The 23696-nt window shown below is 42.8% G+C and overlaps 1 protein-coding gene across 4 annotated transcripts in view; it reads left to right on the top strand.

Moving 5' to 3' along the window:
• Positions 1-1332: 1332 nt before the first annotated feature.
• ocrl (OCRL inositol polyphosphate-5-phosphatase) overlaps positions 1333-23696 on the top strand; it is a 106771-nt gene continuing 84407 nt past the window's right edge. For 3 of the 4 annotated variants that reach the window (XR_011887553.1, XM_072270667.1, XM_072270668.1), the window contains exons 1-2: positions 1333-1448; positions 4797-4877. Coding sequence is in view for 3 of the 4 variants with exons in the window: in XM_072270667.1 (XP_072126768.1) it covers positions 1399-1448; positions 4797-4877 (131 nt within the window). In the remaining variant the exon portion in view is untranslated. Of the gene's footprint in view, positions 1846-4796; positions 4878-23696 lie in introns of all 4 variants that reach the window. The other variant, XM_072270669.1, reaches the window with a different exon arrangement.

Below are 23696 nucleotides of genomic sequence, written 5' to 3' on the forward strand. Positions count from 1 at the left end.
GCTTCTGCTTTGCTCTCCTTGTAACGAGCAATAAACTCAATTTTGGTTAACTCTTCAGTGTCTGTGTCTTGCATTTGGGTCTGCACTGTGACATTATTAATAAAATTGACAAGAGGATCAGACATGAAGAGTGCTGTATTGGAACAATCACAACATAATCCATTTCATTGACAGAGAATCATCCAAACTTTCACGGCCTGAAGTGTTTGTACTTCACCATTGTGTGGAGTGTGAGAGCTTGCATCATCTGTTCCAACATTTATACCTTAAATGCTAGCTCTGCGTCAATCTAAAGCTGATTTTAAGTAGTCTGACATGGGAGAAGGAGAGAGGTCAACCCAATTGAGAAATCCTCCCCACATTATCTACTCTGGGTCTGGCCACAAATCAAAGTTCACTCTTCCAACAGCCTCATCCAGGCCAGGATAGCCCTCCATAGAGTACTGTACATATAACCAAACTAAATGCTGCATAAATTCCCTGAGTTCCTCCAACAGTATTTTTTGCTCCAGATTCCAGCATCTACAGCCTTTTTGTTCAAAGGGTAATTGGTTTATTATTGTCAAGGTAGCTCTTGTTTGTCAGCCATCTGGCCAGATCTTTCCATGCATAAATACATCGAGGTAATACCAAGGGAAAAATAAAAAGATTACGCAATATAGTGTTGCTGCTAGTGAGAAGAAATAAAGTGCAAACGTTATTAGGAAGTAGATTGAGAGATCTGGTTCTCCTAGCGTCTGCCAGTACGCTTGATGCCATATATAAAGAGTTGATAAGCACTGAATGTTTCACTTGTGGGATTTACTGATCACATAATGTACAGATATGATTTTGTTTTAAATTTTACTCTGTTTAATAGTTGTGCCACTCTGGCGGGCACTGCGTTTGTTTTGTTCTGCTGATAACACTGGGCTACCGAAGTGAGTCTTTGAGAATGCAAATAAATCAGGCATGGCTTTATCAAAATGATGTTGGAGATCAATTCAATGCGGAATAAGCCTCGCAGGCACAGTGACTGTACCTCTTGTGAGCTAAGTAGTAAAGCACCACATATTTTAAAGAGCAATTGGAAATCAGACGATGCTGGAAATACTCAGTCATTATAAATACAGTGAAAACGAGAGTTAATGTTCCAGGTCATTTTTTCTTATTTTGTAAATAAAGAATGCAGTGGGTGCTTTCGGTCGATAGACCGCATTCACCTTCGACTCGGCGCTGTCACGGGCGGGACTCGCGCGGGAGCGCGGCGCTGCGGCCGGTGACAGGAGCGGGGAGGCGGCTCACGCGTGTCGCGTCGCGCTCGGGTGGGCGGTCCAATCTCGCTGACGCAGGCTGAGTGAAGTGATGGCGCCCAGCTGAAGGTACAGCAGTTTGCTGGTGATACGTGCTGCCGCCCTCATGGACAAGCCAGCAGTGAGAGCAACGGGCGCCGCTGGGAAGTCCGTGATAATATCCTTTAACACCCCAGCCCCTCCCCGGGAGAGGAAGCAAACTAACAGCCGAGTGTAACCCGGCACCGGGATCCTGGCAAACCGATTGTCACAGCACCACACCCGGAGCGAAGGATGGGCCGGTTAGTCCGCTGGCCAAAGTACGGCCGAGTCCGGCCGGCCTGGCCAGCCGAGCCCGGCCCCATCCAGGATGTTCCTGCCGCCTATCAGTGTGCAGCTGAACAGGCCTTGGCACGTTTTATCTTGTCACCTCTCCCCGCTTTGTGAAACGTGCGGTTACAGGAGGAAACGTGCGGTTGATGGTTCTCTCGTATCGTTTTGGTTGTTTTTTTTTGTTACGCGGTTGCTTAAAAACATCTAGACTTCCTGGGAAGATTCACGATGAGCGCATTATGTAAGAAACGTTTATTTTAAATGGTTGTTCTATTTTAAATTTAGTATCTGCCCTTTCCAGTGTTCTCCTCTTGATCTGTAATAACATGCCTGTATCACAAAGATATTTCCTAGCTTATGTTCTTAACTCATATTGAACCCAATTGTCCGGTTTAAAACTATCTTAAGTTGCAGAAAATAAATGCAAAACAAATGCGCCAGGATTCCACTCCTGTCACAGTTATTTACTTCTGCACCAGAGTTGGTCATCTTAGACGCTGATTGCTGCACCCGATTACAATTCTCTGTATGCAAGGTTAAAGTAAATATTGCTGGGCCATTGTGTGGTAGGCATCAGTTTTGTTGGAACCTTACAGTCTGTAAGTTTGAAAGCAGTGGATAACGAACAAAATTGAGGTTGCAAATCGTTTTGCTGCCTTTACCACAGACGAATATGCTAAGACCGTTTATAATCGTCCAACTACTTTGTCACCTTATAAGTTAATTTTAATAGCTACATAGAACAAATCACATGGTGCATTTCTTCAGTAGCGCTTAACAAGCTGAAATGCTTGTTTACTGCCTTCTAATGGAGGGATAGATCAAATCCGGCCCAGGAGGTTATGCATTGCGATTTAACGTAATTTTGTGAATATGTTCAAGATCACATAGTTATAAATAGCTGAAATAGTTAACATTTTGTTTTGCGTTTCTGTGTGAGTAAACTGCAAGGGCATATTTAACTTTAAAGATAACTTTGAGGCTTCAAGACTTTTCCCCATAAAAATGAAAATATATTCAAATGCTTTTGAAACAAAGATATATTTGCACCCCAAAGCAGAAGCAATCTTACAAATCAAACGGGTATAAATGTGTTATATAGCTACCTTACATTTCACAACTTCTGTATTTTAGTGGATTTCCTATAAAATTACTTGAATCATCTTTATTTATACAAGGCACAAAACTACAGAAGGAATTGGGCAGGTCAGTAAGCTGACCCAGAACATTGACAAATAAGGTTTTTTCCTGCTGTTAACGTGGATCTCTCTGATGTTCCACTGGTTCATGGATGCTTAAGATATATATTTTTTTATTTGTTATGTGTTACATTGGTTTTGGTTGTACACTGTTGTAGCTGTTCTTGGCCACGTCTTTAAGTGCAGCAAAGTTAACATACTGGTTCGAATGTCAAGAAGTGTTCCTGCCACACTGCAGGTGCTGGAAATCTGAAACAGAAATGCTGAACTGGTCAGTAAGGAAAGAAGAGTGCAATGTTTTGTGTCAAAATCCCATCATCAGAATTTGTATAGATTTTATATTAAAAAAACAAGTTACCAAAAGGGAGAGAACATGGAGAATGTCTGTAGTAGCTGGTAGACAATTAAGGTGTCAGGGTCACAATTACTATGAAAAGTCAGAAGAAAGAAAAATATACCTAAACTAAAGGATGTAGACTTGTCTGTGGAGAGAAATGGAGGGTGGTTTCCTGAAATTGCTAAATTAAGTATTGAGCCCCAGTGTGGCATAATATGGTCAGATGGGAGAAGAAATGTCAAACCTTGAGTTTGTTGGACTTAAACAACACACGGGAGCATTCTGCTGTTTAGTAAGATCATTGCTAAACCAACCTAGGTCTTGACACTACATTCCAATACTCACTGACTTCCCACACCAAGGAGGCTAAATACAAAGATATGATCAGAATACAAGTGGAACAGAGAATTAAAGTACAACTAACTGCAAGCTCTCACTTGCCGTTGTATACTACATTTTGTAGATGCAGTTGTTCCACAAAGCCATCACTCAGTCTGAATTTTGGTCTCCATTGTAGAGCAGACTATACCCTGAACATCGAATACAATATACTAAATTGGCAGAAGTACAAATGAATTGTTTTCATAGCACTATTCCAGTCCATAAATTGTGGGAAGGGAACAAAAGGGCTGGTGTCCTGGTTGTGCGTGGGAAAATGAGAAGGAGAGTGATTTTTGGAAATGGAAGAGCAAGCCAAGAATCATGGCTGGTATCATCGCTTCAGAATACTGAAAGGAGAGGGAAATTACTGTCTTCAGGTACCCAAACAGTCCCTCTAGATGAAGCAGCATTCATTTCCATTCCTTCTATTTTAGTGTATTACATTCAGTCTTCAAAGTTGTCCCCTTCACATTGAAAAAATTATATACAGTTTGGGTAATTGTTTTGTAGAACACCTGGATTTGATGAGCAATGGAACTTGGTCATCTGTTGCATTAATTCTCTGTTCCGTTGTCACTCTGACAGGCGTCTTTGCTGCAATGCCCAAAGTAAACTCGAGGACGAACCCTTCCTCTTCAGCCTGGGCACATTATAGCTCTTAGAACTTAATGCAGCAACAGGTAAACACATACCCAATAGCCATACTTTTCTAAGTCAATTTATTTCTTCCTGTAATTGTGGAAAATGCATCATATATGGACTTGTAAAAGGATATTTAATAAGCTGGGACCTAACATTCATGTCAGTAAAATTAAAGCTAAGGAATCAAGGGCTGAGACAGTATAAAAAATAGGCATGCTATTACATAACAGTGCTGTGTACGACTTTGGATTAGGGAAGTATACAGTGGAGTTTACTCCATGGAGGGAACAGTACCACTGCTTTTCTTTATATCGATTTAGACTTTGATGTGAAGTCTTAATTTCCAACTTTGCAGATGATAAAAACTATGTAGTTGTGGAACACTGTAAAGAGAATATTAGTAATAGAATTCAGTGAACACCCTGTAAGATTTCTATACATTTGCAGGTTTGTTTGCTGAGGGAGTGCATTTTTTTTTACCAATTCTGAACAAGCAGAGCCTTCATTCGAAGAGGCTCTAAGTCAAGACTTGCTCTTTGCACAACTCTCTAGAATAGTTTTTCAGAAAATTTCCTTTACTACTAACAACTAGGCCACTTTATTTTTGTCATCTTGATCCTTAACAATTTGAAAAGCTGCCAAAGGCTCTGAACTAAAAGATGGACAGAAAGTGCCCATAATTCTGAACCTCAATGAAAACAATGGTGACTATAAGTAAGTATTGGCATGTTTTTATTTGGTTCTGTGTATTTGCTGAGACCGTTGAAAATTATATTGTGTGGATCTTGCTGTTGTGAAACATCTCTTGCTCTCTATAACTCTATAAATGTACATCTGGGGTGAGTTTAATGTTCAGAGTCAGGCTCTGAATCCCAAGTTCCTATTTAAACTAACTTTGAGCAAACTCTTTATTCAATCGTGCATCTGTTCAGATAGTTTGGAATCTACTTGTAGCAGCATTGGGGGTCAACAAGATACTGTTTTTAATTGCCTACAATCAGAGGAGTTGCTTGTGTATTAAGGGGCTTTGGCAGTTTCGTTACTCATTCTAGTTTAAAGGCTGGTTTAGGAGGGAATTTGACTTTAATTATACAGCTGCTTTGTTTATAGTGATGCAATTTCTTAATTGGTTGTCTCAAAGGTTACCTGTTCTACATTTGATACTGCACTTCCTGTTTCCTTTGTCCTCATTTGTTCCCTGAAGGAAACATTTTATTGACTTTTGAATGATACTGCAAGATTATTAGTGAGTTGATAACTTATACCAAAGTTCTTTAGAATACAAATTCCCATTTGCTTCAGAAGGGCCACTCTGGTAATTTTAAAAATCTTTTGTGACATAAGTGCTAACCTTATTTGATCAGAGTTTTTTCCTGAAATGGGTTGTTATGTAAAATTCTTCCATAATAGTCAAACACTAATAAGCATATGAGAGGAGTTAATTTTGGTTTATATCGTAATAGTAAAGTTGTTAGTTCCTGTTCTTTGAAAATTTGAATAATGTATGTGATGATATTTGAAGTGACAAGCAGCTAGAAGTTCACTGTACCATTGTGGATTGATTGGTGGTCTTCTGCAAAACAGTTACACAATCTGTGTTGGTTTCTCCAGTGCAAAAGTAATTGCATTGTGAGCATTAGACTTTAAAATAAATGTGGTGAAGTACACGGATATCACTGCTTACCTATAAAGATTTTTGACTGACCAGACAGGAGAAAGGACTCTGATATAGAGGGAGAGATTGGGGTGTAAGTTCATAGCTCCCTGAAACTGGCAATATGAGTACAATCTCAGGGACGTGGTAAAGGAGGCACACTTGTTTGATCTTCATCGGTTAGGACTTTGAGTGTAAGAGTCAAAAAGACATGTTGGAGCTGTATAAAACATTAGTTTTAACCCATGTTTGGAGAATTATATGCAATTCCAATTGCCATACAGTTGGATGAATATCATCATCATCATGACTTGGCTTCGCGAATGAAGATTTAGGAAGGGGGCTGCCCACGTCTTCTGCAGGCTCGCTGGTGGCTGACAAGGCCAGTACGGGACAGGCAGGCCCGACCACAGCGGCTGCAAGGGAAATTCTGTTCTGGGTTTAGTGCTGTTGTGTCACGGTTCTTCCTCCTTCTCCTTTTGTTCTCAATGCCAGCCCTGCATGCGTTCTCGAAGGAGGAGACAGACTATTGAATGGTGTATTGCCAGGCCTTGCGATCGGAGACTAGATTAGACCAGTGGCGAAGGTCAATGTGACAGGCATGAAGGGATTTCTACAGAGAGTCCTTGTACCTCTTCGGTGCACCTCTGTCACGGTGGCCAGTGGAGAGTTCACCGCACAGCACAATCTTGGGCAGGCGATGATCCTCCATCCTGGAGACGTGTCCTGCCCAGCGCAGCTGTGTCTTCAACAGCAAGGCCTTGATGCTGGTTACCTCCACCTGTTCGAGGACTTCGATGTTGGTGATGAAATCACTCCAGTGGATGTTGACAAGATCACAAGGCAAAGGAGTAGAAGTAGGCCATTCGGCCCATCGAGTCTGCTCCGCCTCTCCACCATGAGCTAAACTATTCTCCCATCTAGTTCTAATTTCCAGCTTTTTTCCCAAATCCCTTGATACTCTGACTAATTAGATACCTATCAGTCTCCTCCTTAAACACCCTCAATGATCGGGCCTCCACAGCTGTATGTGGCAATGAATTCCATAGATCCACGACCCTCTGGCTAAAAAAAATTTCTCCTGATCTCTGTTTTAAATGGGTGCCCTCTAATTCTAAGACTGTGGCCTCTTGTCCTGGACTCACTCACCAAGGGAAACAGCTTTTCCACATCTACTCTGTCCAACCCTTTCAACATTCGAAATGTTTCTATGAGATCCCCTCTCATTCTTCTAAACCCTAATGACTACAGTCCAAGAGCCAACAAATGCTCCTCATATGTTAGCCTCTGCATTCCAGGAATCATACTTGTAAATCTTCTCTGAACCCTCTCCAACATCAGTACATCCCTTCTAAGATAGGGGGCCCAAAACTGCACACAGTGTTCCAGATGAGGTCTCACCAGTGCCCCACAGAGCCTCATTATTCCTCTTGAAATGAATGCCAACATAGCATTTGTTTTCTTTACCACCGATCCAACCTGATGGTTAACCTTTAGGGTATCCTGCACGAGGACCCCCAAGTCCCTTTGCACTTCCGATTTTTGAATTTTCTCCCCATCTAAATAATAATATGCCGGATTATTTCTTCTTCCAAAATGTACAACCGTACCTTTCTCAACATTGTATCTCATCTGCCATTTCTTTGCCCACTCTCCTAAACTGACCAAATCTCTCTGCAACCTTTCCGTTTCTCCAACACTTCCTGCTGCTCCACCTATCTTGGTGCCATCCGCAAACTTAGCCACAAAACCATTTAATCCATAATCTAAATCATCAATATACATTGTAAAAAGAAGTGGCCCCAACACTGACAGTCACCTTGTTTGCCAATATGATTAAAACTTATATCATAATAAATGTTTTAATTAGATTAGATTCATTTGAGTTATCATCACCACACTCGATACAATGATGGTCTCTGCTGACTGGTCTTTGCGACCGTGCAAGCAGGCTGTGGAGCATGTTGAAGGTGATGCGGAGACAGCGCTGGTGAAAACGCTCAAGGAGTTGTAGGTGATGACAGTAGGTGACCCACAACTCGGAGCCGTACAAGAGGGTGGTCAGTACAACGGCTCTGTACACGCTGATCTTTGTGCCTTTCTTCAAATGCATGTTGCTCCAGATTCTTGTAAAGCCTGCCGAATGCGCTGTTTGCCTTTGCCAGTCTGTTGTCAATCTCTTTGTCGATCTTGGCACCCAACAAGATGATGCACCCCAGGTAGCTGAACTGGTGGACTGTCTTCAGCTCTACCTCACTGATGGTGATGAGGGGAGGGTGGTAATCTTCCTGAGGTGCGGGCTGATGGAGAGCTTCTGTCTTCTTCAAGCTGACTTCCAGTCTGAAGAGTTCGGCAGTCTCTGCGAAGCAGGATGTTATACGCTGCAGGGCTGTCCCTGTGTGGGCAACAAGGGCAGCATCGTCGGCGAAGAGTAGCTCTCGGATAAGTTGCTCCAGTGTCTTGGTGTGGGACTGTAGTCACCTCAGGTTGAACAGGCTGCCATCGGTGCGGTATTGGATGTAGACACGGTCCTTGTCATCAAGCCCTTCTGTGGCCCTTTCGAGCATCATGCTGAAGAAGATGGTGAAGAGAGTCAGCGCGAGGACGCAGCCTTGCTTTACTCTGTTGCCTATTGGGAAGGGTTCTGAGAGGTCGTTGTTGTGTCTGACTTGGCTACTCTGATCTTCATGTAGCTGGATGACCATGCTGAGGAACTTTGGGGGGCATCCCAGTCGTTCCATGATTTGCCACAGACCTTCCTTGCTCAGTGTCGAACGCCTTGGTAAGGTCGACAAGTGTCACGTATAATCCCTTGTTCTGTTCTCTACATTTCTCTTGGAGCTGCCTGAGAACAAATACCATGTCGGTGGTGCTCCTGTTGGCTCTGAAGCCACACTGGCTCTCTGGGAGGTGGTGTTCTGCGATGATTGGCACCAATCTGTTCAGGAGTACTCTTGCGAGGATTCTTCCTGCAATAGAGAGCAGAGTTATCCCCCGGTAGTTGGGGCAGTCGGACTTTTCTCCCTGTTCTTAAACAGGGCGATGATGACTGCATCACAGAGGTCCTGTGGTAGTTTACCTTGTTCCCAGCAGCAAACAAAGAACTCATGGAGTTTGGTGTGTAATGCTGGGCCCCCATGCTTCCAAATCTCAGGTAGTATTCCATCAACTCCCGCTGCCTTGCCACTTTTCAGCTGCTCTATGGTCTTGACTGTCTCTTCTTGGATTGGAATCTTGTCCAGTTCCGTTTTCTCTGGCTGTTGTGGGATGCGATGAATTGCTGAGTCTTGGACCATGCGGTTGGCGATGAAGAGAGTCTGGAAATGTTCCAACCACTGGTTCAGGATGGATGCCTTGTCTGTGAAGAGCACCTGACCGTCTGCACTGCGCAAGGGACTCTGGACCTGATGCAAAGGGCCATACACCGCTCTCAAGGCTTCATAAAACCCTCTATAGTCACCGGTGCCTGCGCAAAGCTGAGTTCTCTTTGCAAGGTTGGTCCACCAGATGTTCTGAATCTCTCAAAACTTGCGCTGGAGGTTGCTGCATACAAGGTGGAAGGCTGCTTTCTTATCAGGACAAGACGGCTGAGCAAGGTGTGCCTGGTGGGCGGATCTCTTCGCCAGCAATTCTTGGATCTCCTGGTTGTTTTCATCCAACCAGTCCTTGTTCTTCTTTGTGGAAAATCCTAGGACGACTTCAGAAGTTTGCAGGATGGTGATTTTTAGGTGTTCCCAAAGCACTTCGGGAGAGGAGTCTGTGGGGAAACTGGGATTCTGAAGCCTCGACTAAAGGTTAGTCTGAAAGTCAGCTTTCACTTCAGCTGACTAGAGGTTGCCAACCTGAAACTTCTTCCTTGGAGCGTCTCCTCTCTTTAGCTTGGGTTTGAAATGGAGACTGAATTTGCAGCGGACAAGACGATGGTCCGTATGACACTCTGCGCTGGACATCACTCGGGTGAGTAAGACATCCCGAAGTCTCTCTGGCGCACAAGATGTAGTCTATGAGGTGCCAATGCTTGGATCGAGGGTGCATCCAGGTTGTCTTCAGACTGTCTTTCTGCTGGAAAATGGTGTTATTGATGGTGAGTTGCTGCTCCGCGCAAAACTCTATCAGAAGGTGCCCGTTGTTGTTGCAGTTTCCAACACCATGTTTGCCAAGTACTCCTTTCCAGGCTTCTGAACCTTGGCTGACTCTGGCATTGAAGTCGCCAAAGATGAAGACCTTGTCGTCTACAGGGGCTTTCCATACGAGGTTGCGCAGATCAGTGTAAAACGTGTCCTTTTCTGCAGGATTCGCTTGAAGAGTGGGGGCGTACACGCTGAAGAGTGTGGCATGCTGCTTGGTTCAAAGTGGGAGGCGCATGGAGATGATGCGGTCAGACTGACCTGTTAGCAATTTTTCAAGTTTGGAGGCAGTGGAGTTCCTGACCATAAAGCCAATGCCAGAAAGGCATCTCTCAGTCTCTGGCTTTTCTGACCAGTAGAGGGTGTAGCTGGCGCTATGTTCTTGAAGGTTGCCTTCCTCTGGGAAGCGGACTTCACTGAGAGCAGCGATGTCAGCATTCAGTCTTGAAAGTTCATGCGCAACTAGAGCGGATCGTTGTTCTGGGCGACCACTGTCTGCTGTATCGAGCATGGTTCTGATGTTCCAGCATGCGAGCTTTAGCCCTTGCACTCCTTGTGAGGCGGGTGTGTACCTTTTCTTTTTTGTTGTTGTTCGACCGCATTTGAGGATGCCCGTTGACCACGGCTAGCCAACTGGGGGAAATGGAAACGAGCTTTGGTTAGGCCACCTTTTCTAGGCCCCTCTCCGTGTGGAGCAAGCAGTGCTGTCCCTAGAGAAGGCTGCTTGGTCGTTCAGGGTGCTGCCAAATGATATCGTCGTCTCCGGGGTCAACATCAGACAACCTGTACACCTGAACCGCCTGCATGCAGGATCGGAACTGTGGCTTCCAGTGTCATCTTCCACCTGCTGATTTTGCCCCTTTCCTATCACTGCAGGGTTGATGAATGGTCGGGGAGGATGGTCGTAGACGTGGCATGTCCTTTGGTCCGCGCAATGGTATTTTAGGTGGAGTGCAGTGTGCGCGGTACTGGCCCCACTCTTTACACCCGGGGTTCATCTGGCATAGCCTAGCAAGCTGGGACGGTGACAGCGAGGTCCTTGGGTCGTAGGATTTACGTCGGAGTGTTCTTCTCCTAGGTGGATGGCCTGACAAGGCTAACGAGCTCCACCTGCCTGGGTTTGGAGTCAGAGCTGTCCTTCTCTTAGGCTGGCTGCCAACCAAGGCTAACGAGCCCAGCCTACCCATCCAGTTATACCACCGGACACTCGGTCGTGCCATGACGTAGCAAGCTCGGTGGAAACGGGGGGCCCTGACGAGAAGACTTTGCTACGGACGCAGTAATGTAGGAGAGGCCTGTAATTGGATGGATATGGAGACTTTGTAAGCAGTGGAGAAGAGGCTCTCCAGGACGTTACCTAGATTGATACTATCAGGAGATTTTGGACCATTTTGAATTGTTCTCTTGAGAACATTGGAGGCTGAGGGGCAACACAAAAGAGGTGTATAAAATTATGAGAGTCATAACACACACAAAATGCTGGAGGAGCCCAGCAGGTTGGGTAGCATCTATGGAGAGGAATGTGCAAATGATATTTCAGGCGGAGACCCTTCATCAGGACAGGAAAGGAAGGGGGACGAAGCGAGAATAAAGGGGGGGGGGTGAGGAATGCAAGCTAGAAAGTGATGGGTAAAGCCAGATGCAGGGGAAGTTCGGTGAATGGGGAAGTGAGAAGCTTGAGGTGATGGGTGGAAAAAGTAAAGGGCCGAAGGAGAAAAAAAATCTGATAAAGGAGAATGGATCATAAGATAAAGGGAAGAAGAAGGGAACTACAGGGAGGTGATGGGCAGGTAAAGAGAAGAGGTAAGAGGGGAGCCAGAATGGGGAACGGAAAAAGAGAAGAGGGGTGGGGAGAAATTACCAGAAGGTAGAGAAACCAATGCACATGCCATCATGGTGCAGGCTACCCAGACAGAATATGAGGTATTGCTCCTTTCATCTTAGAGTGGCCTCATCATAGCCGTAAAGGAGGCCGTGGACTGACATGTTGGAATGGGGATTGGAATTAAAATGGTTGACCACTGGGAAGTCACGCTTGTTGCGGACCCTTGTATTTATGAGGGTCATTGATGGGGTAAGATAGCCATGTGTCTTTTCCCCAGACTGGAAATGTGAAATACTTCAGAGGGAGAATTTTTTTATGTAAGCAGAGAGTAGTGCCTGGAATGTGCTGCCAGTAGAAGTGGTAGAAGCCATTACAATGGCAATGTCTAAGGCAGGGAATAGAGAGATACAGACCATGTGCAGTCTGATAGAATTTGTTAGATTGGCATGATCGTTGGCCGAAAGATCTGTTCCTGTGCTTTGTTCTATTATATCTCTTGTGGTTGCACAGGAAGGTGGCATGAGAAGAGGACTGGGAAAAGGTAGAGAGTGAAATGGAGCATCGCAATGTTTGTACTAGAACGTCAAAATGTATTTACAGCATTTTCTGTTTTTATTTTAGATAATTTAGTATGTACACTGGTGATAGATTAATAAAACAAAACTATTCAAATGTTTTAAACGTTGTATAAACATTTCAGTTGTCGAACTGCTGTGTGGATTGCATTAATTTTAAAAATAACAGGAGATTTGTACTCAAATGAAAATGCTGGAGAGAAGATTTGATTCTGATGTAATGCTTGCACCAGTGTTGATGTGTTTTTAAAGTACTACTTAATTGCATTCCTGACTAAACTTTAGTGTCTTCTATTGAAATCGCATTTTACATTTGTACTATTCTGTATCAAACTTTTGTTATTTTTCTATTTTGAAGTCACTTACTAATTTCAGGAACAGTGTTAAAAGAGTTTAGCTATGATATGAAAAATTCATTGTAAAAATTATAGATTGTTGTTTTCCAATTAACAACCTGTATGAAGTAATTATAATACAGCTGTTATGGGCTACCAGCATTATTTAGTAGCTATGATTTGGCTTTGCATATGTGGTAATTCAGAAGGCAACAGTAAAATAGTGAAAACAGAATATACAGAATAAAAAAGTTTTCTTGCTTAAAATATTAAAGTAATGTGTCATCTTTAGCTTTATGCCTTTTGGAAATCAGTTCATCTTTTACTCGCTTAGCTATTCACAGTAACAGAAATTTTGACCGGGGTGCCCAAACCCTTGCATGCCACTGTAGCTGATTTGTAATGTATTTTTGCTGGTATTGTGAGAAATAGATGTTTTCTGCTGAACTAAACTACTTTTCAAATAAATTTAGGAAGTCATAGTTGAGTTCTCAATAAACATGTCATAGCAGGAAAGCAAACACAAGAAAATCTGCAGATGCTGGAGATCCAAGGCAAAACACACAAAATGCTGGAGGAACTCAGCAGGTCAGGCAGCATCTATTGTTATTAGGGGGAGGGGAAGATGGCGGCGCAACGCAGCACACGCTGTTGCTCCGAAATGATATCGTATTTGTGAAGTAGGATGCCGTGCACAATCCTGATTTGATGGAGACGTGAGAAGCACAGAGGAACATCTGGAGAAACTTCTGAAATGCCTGCTTCGCTGCCTCTGTGTGATTGAGAATCTCCGGAGGGGAAGGTCCCAGATCCTTGGCTTTGCCTGTTGCTGGGGCCGGGGTCGAAGCGCTTGGCAGAGATGGTGCTCGGTGTCGAAGGGCTGGTCGGAAGCTCGAAGTTTTCGGATGGACTCAAGAGTCGGCTGTGGTTGGGTGCTTCCAGGGTGCTGCATCGGCAAGTTTGCGGCGCTGGAAGCTCATGGCAGGAAGAGAGTTTGTCTTCCTTCTACCATCTGCGTGAGATGATAGGACTTTCGAGAGACTTTGAGACTTTTTTTTAACCGTCCCCATGGTCTGTTCTTCATCAAATGAAGGTATTGCTTTGCACTGTTGTAACTATATGTTATAATTATGTGGTTTTTGTCAGTTTTTTTTAGTCTTGGTTTGTCTTGTGTTTCTGTGAAATCTTTCTGGAGGAACATTGTATCATTTCTTAATGCATGCATTACTAAATAACAATAAAAGAGGACTACACGTCCTCATAATCTGATCTAATCTGTGGAAATGAAGAAACAGTCACATTTTGGGCCGAGATCCTTCATCAGGACTGGAAAAGAGATGAGAAGTCAGAGCAAGAAGGTGGGGGGGAGGGGAGTAAGAAGCACAAGGTGACAGGTGATGGGTGAAACCGGGAGAGGAAGATAGAGTGGAGGAAAGTGCTATCCTTTTTTTTACCATAGACAGGTTCAGTGTAGCAGAGATAGGCTGCATGAACAATTTGATGTACTTTAGGGGATCGTTTCTTGGAACCGCAAGTGCTTAAGCCAACCACATAGCAGGATCTGATCGACAAGTCCTGGTATTGTGCAATGAGATAGGATTAATTAGTGACTACAGAGTGAAAACTGCAAGTGAGAGAACAATGAGATTGTCTTTAATTCTAAGCCTGTACTGATGATGAAAGTGTGAAAGCAAAAGTACCTGAAATGAACTGACAAATAAGATTAAGAGACTGGTGTTGCAAGGCTGATGTTTAAGGGAATCTTCCTGAATAAACAGAATAGATACATGAAAAAGAAACGAAAAGATTAATTCCAGTGGGACATCCCCTGCCTGTGGTTAATTAAGTTAAAGAGTATGTCATCATTGTGTGACGTGTAAAAGAGTATGTAGAAGGGTATTTAGAAGGATTCATAGTAATTCGGAAGGAGAAATCAATTTTGTTTTTTTTATTTCTTGGAAGAAATAAAATATTTTTATCATTCATAGAAGACGATTCAGCCCACTGAGACCATGTTCTGACAAACAAAAAGAAACATGGGATTATGAAAAAAAGCAGAGTGGTAGTTTAGAAATTGGACTGTATTAATAAACCAAGAAATGATAACTAAAAATCAAAAAGGAAGGAAATTTTAAAGTACAAGATCAAACCAGACAAACATAGATAAGAGTTTCTGTAGCTACAGGTTTCCCCCAACATTTGAAGGTAGGGTGTTCCTATGAAACGGTTGGTAAGCCGGAATGTTGTAAAGCGAAGAGGCAATTACCATTTATTTATATGGGAAAAATTTGTGAGCGTTCGCAGACCCAAAAATAACCTACCAAATCATGCCAAATAACACATAAAACCTAAAATAAAAGTAACATATAGTAGAAGCAGGAATGATATGATAAATACACAGCCTATATAAAGTAGAAATACTTCTCTACAATCGTTGCCGCACTATTCTCCATAGCGAAAATCTCACGCAAGCGCTCTTGGCAGAAACACTCTCTCCAGTAACCTTTAAGCTATGAAGCTGCCAAATCATACCAAATAACGCATAAAAATACACAGCCGATATAAAGTAGAAATAATATATGTACAGTGTAGTATCACTTACTGGAATTGGGAAGACAGCGCCGAGCACACTGATGATGGTGTGTTAGGCTGAGTCGTTGGAGGTTGGGGTGGTACAGTGGCCCCCACCCTCCAGGTTGCTGACTGTTACCGATCCGCGAAGCATGCAGGGGTACAGCGGTAGGCAGGACACACCCAGCACATCTTTAAGAAAAAAGCCAAAATAAACAAGCTAATTAATTAGGTGCCGCCCGGCACGTAAATGTTGGCCCAGATCAGAGGTGACACAATCGGCAATCACCTCTAATCTGGGCCGACATTTACATGCCGAGCGGCACCTGATTAATTAGCTTGTATATTTCAGCTTTTTTCTTAAAGATGTGCTGGGTTCATCCCGGCTACCGCTGCAATGTATTGGTCTGCGGCCCGGGGGTTGGGGTGGTGGGACACTGGGGTGTCATCAGGGCAGGCAGGTCATCTTCTATGTCTGTCTGCCTGCCTTGATGTCGAAGGTCGAGGTTCCTCGTCTGCTGTGGCTGATGTGGAAGGCTTGCTTGACTGCTTAGCCTCGCGCATTTTTCTTTCATACAGTTCTTTGTAAGCACTCAAACCATCTTGCAAATATGCCCTAAACCGAAGTACCCTTTCAAAATTAAAGTCGTACTTTATCATTGCAGCAAAAATCTCACGCAGTTGCTTCGCGTTCAGTTCCTGGACGACTTCACTTTCGGTCCATTCGTTACTACATTCAGTTTTGATTGTTATCCTTTCCTCTTCCAATTGCATCAGCTCTTCACCTATCAGTTCTTGGTCATGGGATGCCAAAACCCCTTCAACATCATCTTCATCAACTTCCACAAGTCACACTCACTTTGTCCTTACTTCGTTCACCACAATCGAAACGCTTAATTATGTCTAGTTTTACGCTAAGTGTAACACCCTTACGAGCTCTTTTAGGCTTTTCTGATACCTTAGAACTCATCTTGCTAACAGCTGCTCACAGGCACGTGTTTAAGCAGTGCTGGCTAGAATGCAGTTCCGGAGGAGGACCTTGGCTGCTCAGGGAGCGTGCTGCCTTTTTTCGTAACAGTGAAAACACCTGTTAGCGAAAACAGGTAACTAATGTAGGTCTTTCGTAACAGTGAGGTTTCGTAAAGCAAATGTTCGAAAAGCGGGGGACACCTGTATTTAAAAATTAACAAAGTAAGCATTGGTCCTTGGGTGTGTAACATGCTAAACTGTTGGAGCAACTCAGCAGGTCACGCAGCATCTACGAAGGAGAATAAACGTTCCAGGCCGAGATCCTTCATCAGGACTAGAAAGGAAGGGAAAAGAAGTACAAGCTGGCAGATGATAGGTGAAACCAGGTGAGGGGGAAGATGTATAGGTGGAGGGGCGGAATGAAGTAAGAAGATGAGAGGTGATAGGTGGAAGAGGTAAAGGGCTAAAGGATAAGTAATCTGATAAGAGAGGACAGTGGACCATGGGAGAAAGGGAAAGAGAAGTGGCACCAGAGGGAGTGATTTGCAGGTGAAGAGATAGAGGGGATTCAGAATGAGGAATGAAAAAAGAGAAGGGGGAGAAATTACTGGAAGTTAGAGAAATTGATGTTCACATCATCAGGTTGAAGGTTACCCAGACAGAATATGAGATGTCACTTGTCCAATTTGAGAGTGGTCTTACCTTGACAGTAGAGGAGGCCATGGGCTGCCGTGTCAGAGTGGGAATGGGGAATCAAATTGAAATGGTTGGCCACCAGGAAAACACTCCTTTTGTGTTGGATGGAGCGAATGTGCTTTATAAAGCAGTCTCCCCCACCCAATCTACGCCAGGTCTCGCTGACATAGGGGAGGCTAAACCAAGAGCATGGGATATAGTAGATAACCCTGACAGACTCGCAGATGAAGTGTTGCTTCCTCCAAGATCCACAAACTATTATTTCCTACTCAAGATCCATAAATCTGACTGTCCAGAGAGGTCCATTGTTTCTTCCTGCTCCTGCCCCACTGAACTCATATCCACATACCTTTTTTTCTTACTTCCCACATACATCTGTCACACTTCACATTTTCGATTTCTTCAATCACTTAAAGTTCCCATGACCCCAAAACCTCATTTTCACAATGGATGTCCAGTCCCTGTGAGCTTCTACCACCTATCAGGAGCCTTAAAGCTTTCCACTTCTTTCCGGACAACAGACTTAACCAGTTCCCCTGCAACGTCACCCTCCACTGCCTGACCAAAGTAGTTTTCCACCTCAACAATTGCTCTTTCAGTTCCTCCTACTTTTTCCAAATCGGTGGGTATCCATATTAGCCTGCCCTTATGTCAGCTATGTAGAACAGTCTATGTTTCTAACCTATATTGGTAGTGATTGCTGGATCTTTTTACACTACATTGATGACTGCATTGGTGCTGCTTTGCCTCAAACTTCTGTCTGCCCTCAAATTTACTTGGACCATCTCTGACACCTTTCTCCTCTTTTTAGATCTCTCTGTCTCCATCTCTGGAGACAGACTGTCTATTGATATCTTTTATATACTTAACTGACTCTTACAGCTATTATGACTATACCTCTTCCCACCCTGTCACTTGCAAAAACGCTATTCCCTTTTCTCAGTTCCTCCATTTCTGTCGCATCTGTTCTCAGGATGAGGCTTTCTATTCCAGAACAAACAAAATATCCTCCAGATGGCTTTCGTCTTTTTCCTGTACATCCGGCCTCACCTCATCTTTTCACTGCCATAACAGGAATCAAGTTTCCCTTGTCCTTGCCTACCATCCCACAAGCATCTCTGCTTTTAAACATAGAAACATAGAAAACCTACACCACAATAGAGGCCCTTCGGCCCACAGAGTTGTGCGGAACATGTCCCTACCGTAGAAATTACTAGGCTTACCTATAACCCTCTATTTTACTAAGCTCCATGTGCCTATCTAAAAGTCTCTTAAAAGGCCCTATCATATCCGCCTCCACCACCATTGCCAGCAGCCCATTCCACGCACTCGCCACTCTCTGAGTAAAAAAACTTACCCCTGACATCTCCTCTGTACCTACTCCCCAGCACCTTAAACCTGTGTCCTCTTGTGGCAACCATTTCAGCCGTGGGAAAAAGCCTCTGACTATCCACACGATCAGTGCCTCTCATCATCTTATACACTTCTATTAGGTCACCTCTCATCCTCCATTGCTCCAAGGAGAAAAGGCCGAGTTCACTAACCTATTCTCATAAGGCATGCTCCCCAATCCAGGCAACATACTTGTAAGTCTCCTCTGCACCCTTTCTATGGCTTCCACATCCTTCCTGTAGTGAGGCAGAGATGATTCTTTGCATGACTCTTGTGTCCATTTTGTCCCTTCCCAATGATCTCCCTCCTGACACTTATCCCTATAAGTGGGACATGTGCATACGTGACTTTATACTTCCTTCCCCACCACCATTCAGTATCCCAAACAGTCCTTCCAAGTGAGGTAACACTTCACCTGCGAGTCTGTTGGGGTCATCTATTGTATCTAGTACTCCCAGTGTGGCCTTGTCTACATCGGTTAGACCCAACATAGATTGGAAGCCACTTTGTTAAGCACTTCCACTATATCTGCTGCAAAATGCAGGACTTCATAGTGGCAACCCATTTCAGTTCGACTTCAAATTCCCATTCTGACTTGTTGGTCCATGGTTTCCTCTACTGTCATGATGAGTCTGCTAACAGGTTGGAGGAGCAACATCTTGTATTCAGTCTGGGTGACCTCCAACCCGATGGCATGTTCATCAATTTCTCAAACCTCTGGTAATTTCTTCCCACTTCCCTTTCTCTCGCATTCATTTCCCTGTTACGGCTCTCCTCTTACCCCTTCTCCTCACCCAACCCTCACCTCCCTCTGGTTCACCCCCTTCTCTTTTTCCCATGGTCCAGTGTCCTCTCCTATCAAACTTTCTCCAGTACTTTTCCTCTTCCACCTATCATCTCCCAGTTTCTCACTTCATCTCCTCTTTCACTCACCCACCCACCCTCTTCAGCTGTTTTTATCCTATCACCTGCCAACTTGTACTCCTTCCACTTCCCGCACCTTATTCCAGCTTCTTCCCACTTCCTTTCCAGTCCCGATCAAGGGTCTCAGCCAAAAATGTAGACTCTTCACCTCCATAGATGATGCCTGACCTGAGTTCCTCCGGCACTCTGTGTGTGTTTTACTGTGGATTTTCAGTATCTGTAGAGTCTCTTGTGCTTATCGTCCTTGGGTGAGTTTTGCTGAGTTAATGAAAAATAAGTATTAATATAGTGTATGAATTAAACAGTGTTTTGCATCAATCTTAACTATAGTGAATGTAAGTAACATCCCAGGTATAGATGTAAATCAGGAATTGTAAAAGGGAGGCGATCAGGAGAATTGGTAGTTCTGCGAAGTGAAAAATAATTGACCGATTTATTCAAATACTTTGAAGAAATAAAATTGTTCTCAATTTTCTTGTTTATGATATAGCATACCATTCAACTTATTGAGACCCTATGTTTTAATAAGTACCCCATCAAATTTCTTTCCCTCACTTAGTTTCCTGTAACCTTTTCTCTCACACATTCGTCGATTCCTCGCTCAATTCCTTCTACCACAAACTTAACTGGAATTAATCTACAGTTATCAATTAACCATCTCTAGTTCATCCTTAGATAAGGGAGGAACTAGAACATCCAAGGGAAAACCACATAGTCCAAGAGAGAACATGTCAACTTCACACACACAAGATTGCTCCTGGGTTGCAGGAGCATTTTAAAATATCTGGCTTTTTTTATAATTATGAATTCATTAATTTAAATTTCTCAGGTGGGATTCCTACTTTTTCAGATTATGTGCTTCCTATAGCTGAGGTGCTATGTTCCATTTTGTGTGCAATTCCTAGATATTGCATGTTAGAATAGGTCAAGCTTAATTGGCATTCAACCATACAGTGTTACTCTGGCGCCAAGGTGCAAAACACAGTACCAACAGTCATACACAGTAAAGGCATACATAGTACATATAAGACAACAGTAAAATACAGTCACACAAAAACAATAATCCAAGTCCTTGAGTCCATGAATGTTGCAGCAGTCTGCAGTCAAACATCTTGTCTTCTGCTAAGTGAACACTGGAGGGCAACTCTGACTCCAGCATGGATGCAACACCACACCACCTCTGGTGGAGCACACCAACTCCAACACCTCTTTACTGGGTGGCTGCAAACAGGTAATGCCATGGTTTGAGGCCCAGTTCTTGCTCCAAGGCCATGACACTGCCCCCCCCAATAAAATTTTGAATCAGACTTGCAGCATTCCACATTATCAATATCCAACAGCGTCTTGCAATCACAAGAAGAGTGACTCAGGTAAGACTGCACACTACCTTTGCATATGGATGCCTTTCTGATGAGGCAGCGACACAATCTACCATCCAGCTCCAGTTTCTCCACCAATGAGCAACTCATTGATTGGGTAGACCTATAATGTTTTACATTCTTAACGTAACAAATACATTTTAAAAAAAGACAGTAACATCTTTGGTTAGCCCCATAGAAGCCGCTGCGTTTGATCACCAGGGTTAACTGTGCATATTTTAGATTATGAGAACACTCAGCCCTCTTTTAATGTCATTTAGAAATGCATACATGCATTAAGAAATGATACAATGTTTCTCCAGAGTGATATCACAGAAAACAGGACAAACCAAAGACTAACACTGACAGAACCACATAACTATATTATAGTTACAGGAATGCAAAGCAATACCATAATTTGATGAAGAATAGACAATGGGCACAGTAAAAAAAAGTCTCAAAGTCCCAAGTCGATCGACTCCTGAGAACCCGATAGCAGGCGGCAAAAGGGAGAAACTCCCTGCCATAAACCTCCAGGCACCGTCAACTTGCCGATACCTTGGAAGCAGCTGACCACAGCCGACACTGAGTCCATCCGTCCGAAAACTTCAAGCTTCCGACCAGCCTCTCCGATACAGCCTCCCGAGCGCCATCCTCTGCCGAGCGCCTTCGACCTCTCCCCGGCCGCTGAAACACGCAAAGTCGAGGATTTCGGGGCCTTCAGCTCCAGAGATTCCAGTTACTACACAGTAGCAGCGGCAGCGAAGCAGGCATTTCAGAAATTTTCCAGGTGTTCCTCCGTAATTAAGCATTAGCAGAAAGACTTTTTGCTTAATACAGTAAACTCTTATTTATCTGACATTTTCACTTTGGAATTTTTATCCAGCATTCTAAGAATATTCAGCAATTTCATAATTTCAAAAACTTAAATTCAGTGCTTTTGTTCGGATACAATTTTGTTCATACACTGTCTGCTATCAGCCTACCGTGCTGCAGCGCCCCCCCCCCCCAGTCTTCCACATGCGTACATCAGCTTGTATTTCTCCCATCTCATCCACTCTGTGGCAAAGGTATGAAATAGAGCCATGTTATTCTAATGTTGAACCAGAAAATGAACATGTATAAAAAAAATGGAAAAGGGTGAAAATCGTATTATAATGAAAGAATTCAACAATGCTTCCTCAGTGATTTGTGACAATAAATTACAAAATTCAATGGTTAAACATTTTTTCTTAAACTTGGGGAATGGTGTTGAAAATTGCCAAACAGTGCATACTGAATTTTACATTAGTAATGTCTGGTCTTTAAAATATGTTGTAAATATTTTTAAAAGGGTAAAGTGATGGAATGTAGTTCAGCAATTGAAAGATGTATGTGCTGATTACTAGTGTGTGATTACAGTAAAGTTATGTTTTGAGCAATTCTTTTACCACTGGCACTGTACGCATTCCACTCCCCCACCATTCCTGGTGGATGCAGGATGGCTGAGATTGGTCGAAGTCAACAATAATAGAAAATTTCAAAACAGTAAAATAGAAGCATAGGTCTTTTGGAAGTATTTAATTAGATGTCCTAAGATTAAATATCTGTCTCAGTTACATTTCCATGGTGCAGTGGTAATCAAATTGTTAATTAATCAGAGTGTCAGAAAGATCCTGGTAACTGCTTTAAAATGTCAATCTAAGGAGTAAAATTCAATTTTATAACTTTTCCAGCCTTAATACTACTTATTTGAGTTTTTTGGAACTAATATAATAAAAGGAATCCCAGCAGCCAAATGACCTACAAACGTTTGTACATTGTTTTGGTTATTTAATAGAACCAAGGCATTGTCGTCATTCATTGCCCATTCCAAATTGGCTGAAAGCTGCTAAATGTTAATTGCATTAGTAGGCTGAAGTTACACATAGGCCAGACAGAGAAAAGTGACAAATTTCATTCCATGAAAATATTAGTTGACCAGACTAATTTACGTGATAGTTCAGTAGTTTCATGATCACCTGTAATATCTTTCTTAATTCCAGATTTATTTAACAAAATTTAATTTTCTCAAATATTTATTTAATAATATATTATACCTTTGATGCACAGTGCTCCTGCTGTTCTTCATTGCTTAGCAGGGATTCAATTTAAAATGTCACCCAAATATTCCTGGTATTAGCCTGATTACTCCTCTCCAGTTCATAATGAAGATGCCTATCTCACTTCTCCACCATCCCTTAAAGCCAAAAATTCGGGATGGACATTGTCCTTCCCATCTATCCTACATCTGATTTATTGCCAACATGTTTCATCTCATTTACTGTTAAAATTTTAAAAGAAACTTAAACCATCAAATACACAACTCCTCACCCCTTTCCTGGCAAATGATCTCAATTTGCATTGTTCAATCAAATGTTTTTCCAATTACTCTGACTATTTAAAAATGTAGGAAAAAGCATTATTTTCCTACAGCACTCCTCCCTAAAATTTTTTTATCTGCATTAAGCTTGAGTTTGTGATTCCATAGGAGCAGATTGAAAACTGCAATTTTTTTCTTTTTTCTCATCTTCTAACTCTATCTGTCTCTATCTCTATATTTCTCTCTATATCTCTCTATCTCACTCTATCTCTACCCCTCTCGCTCTCTACCCCTCTCGCTCTCTCTGTCTCTCTCTCTCTCTCTCTATCTATCTCTATCTCTATCTCATCCTCTTTCACCACCCACCTCCCCTGCCCTGTTTTTTTTCAGGAGCTAAAGCATTCTGATCCCTTCTGTCTGCTTATCACAGTTGTGTGGTTGCAGAGTACAAAAAATTCCCTTGTATTTCATTCAAGCAGCTGGATTTTCTTGCACCAGATGACTTTCTCAGTTTGGGCTGATGGTCAATAAATCTGCTTTGTAAAGATTTCTAGCATTAATCCACCAAATCTATAGGTAAGGTTTAGTACTTCATTTTTGTTCATGTTAGTCATTTGCTATTTCTTTAGTTATATGTTCAAAATGGTTATAAAATAAGCATTTTTTAAAAATCAACAAAATTTTGGACTTTGTATCTCCTACAAGAGAAATGTTAGTGCTTTAAAAATAGCTCTTACTTGGTTTAATAATTCAATATTGCCGTATA

This window comes from Mobula birostris, chromosome 10, assembly GCF_030028105.1.
Source record: "Mobula birostris isolate sMobBir1 chromosome 10, sMobBir1.hap1, whole genome shotgun sequence".
In the NCBI taxonomy this organism is placed as follows: Eukaryota; Metazoa; Chordata; class Chondrichthyes; order Myliobatiformes; family Myliobatidae; genus Mobula; species Mobula birostris.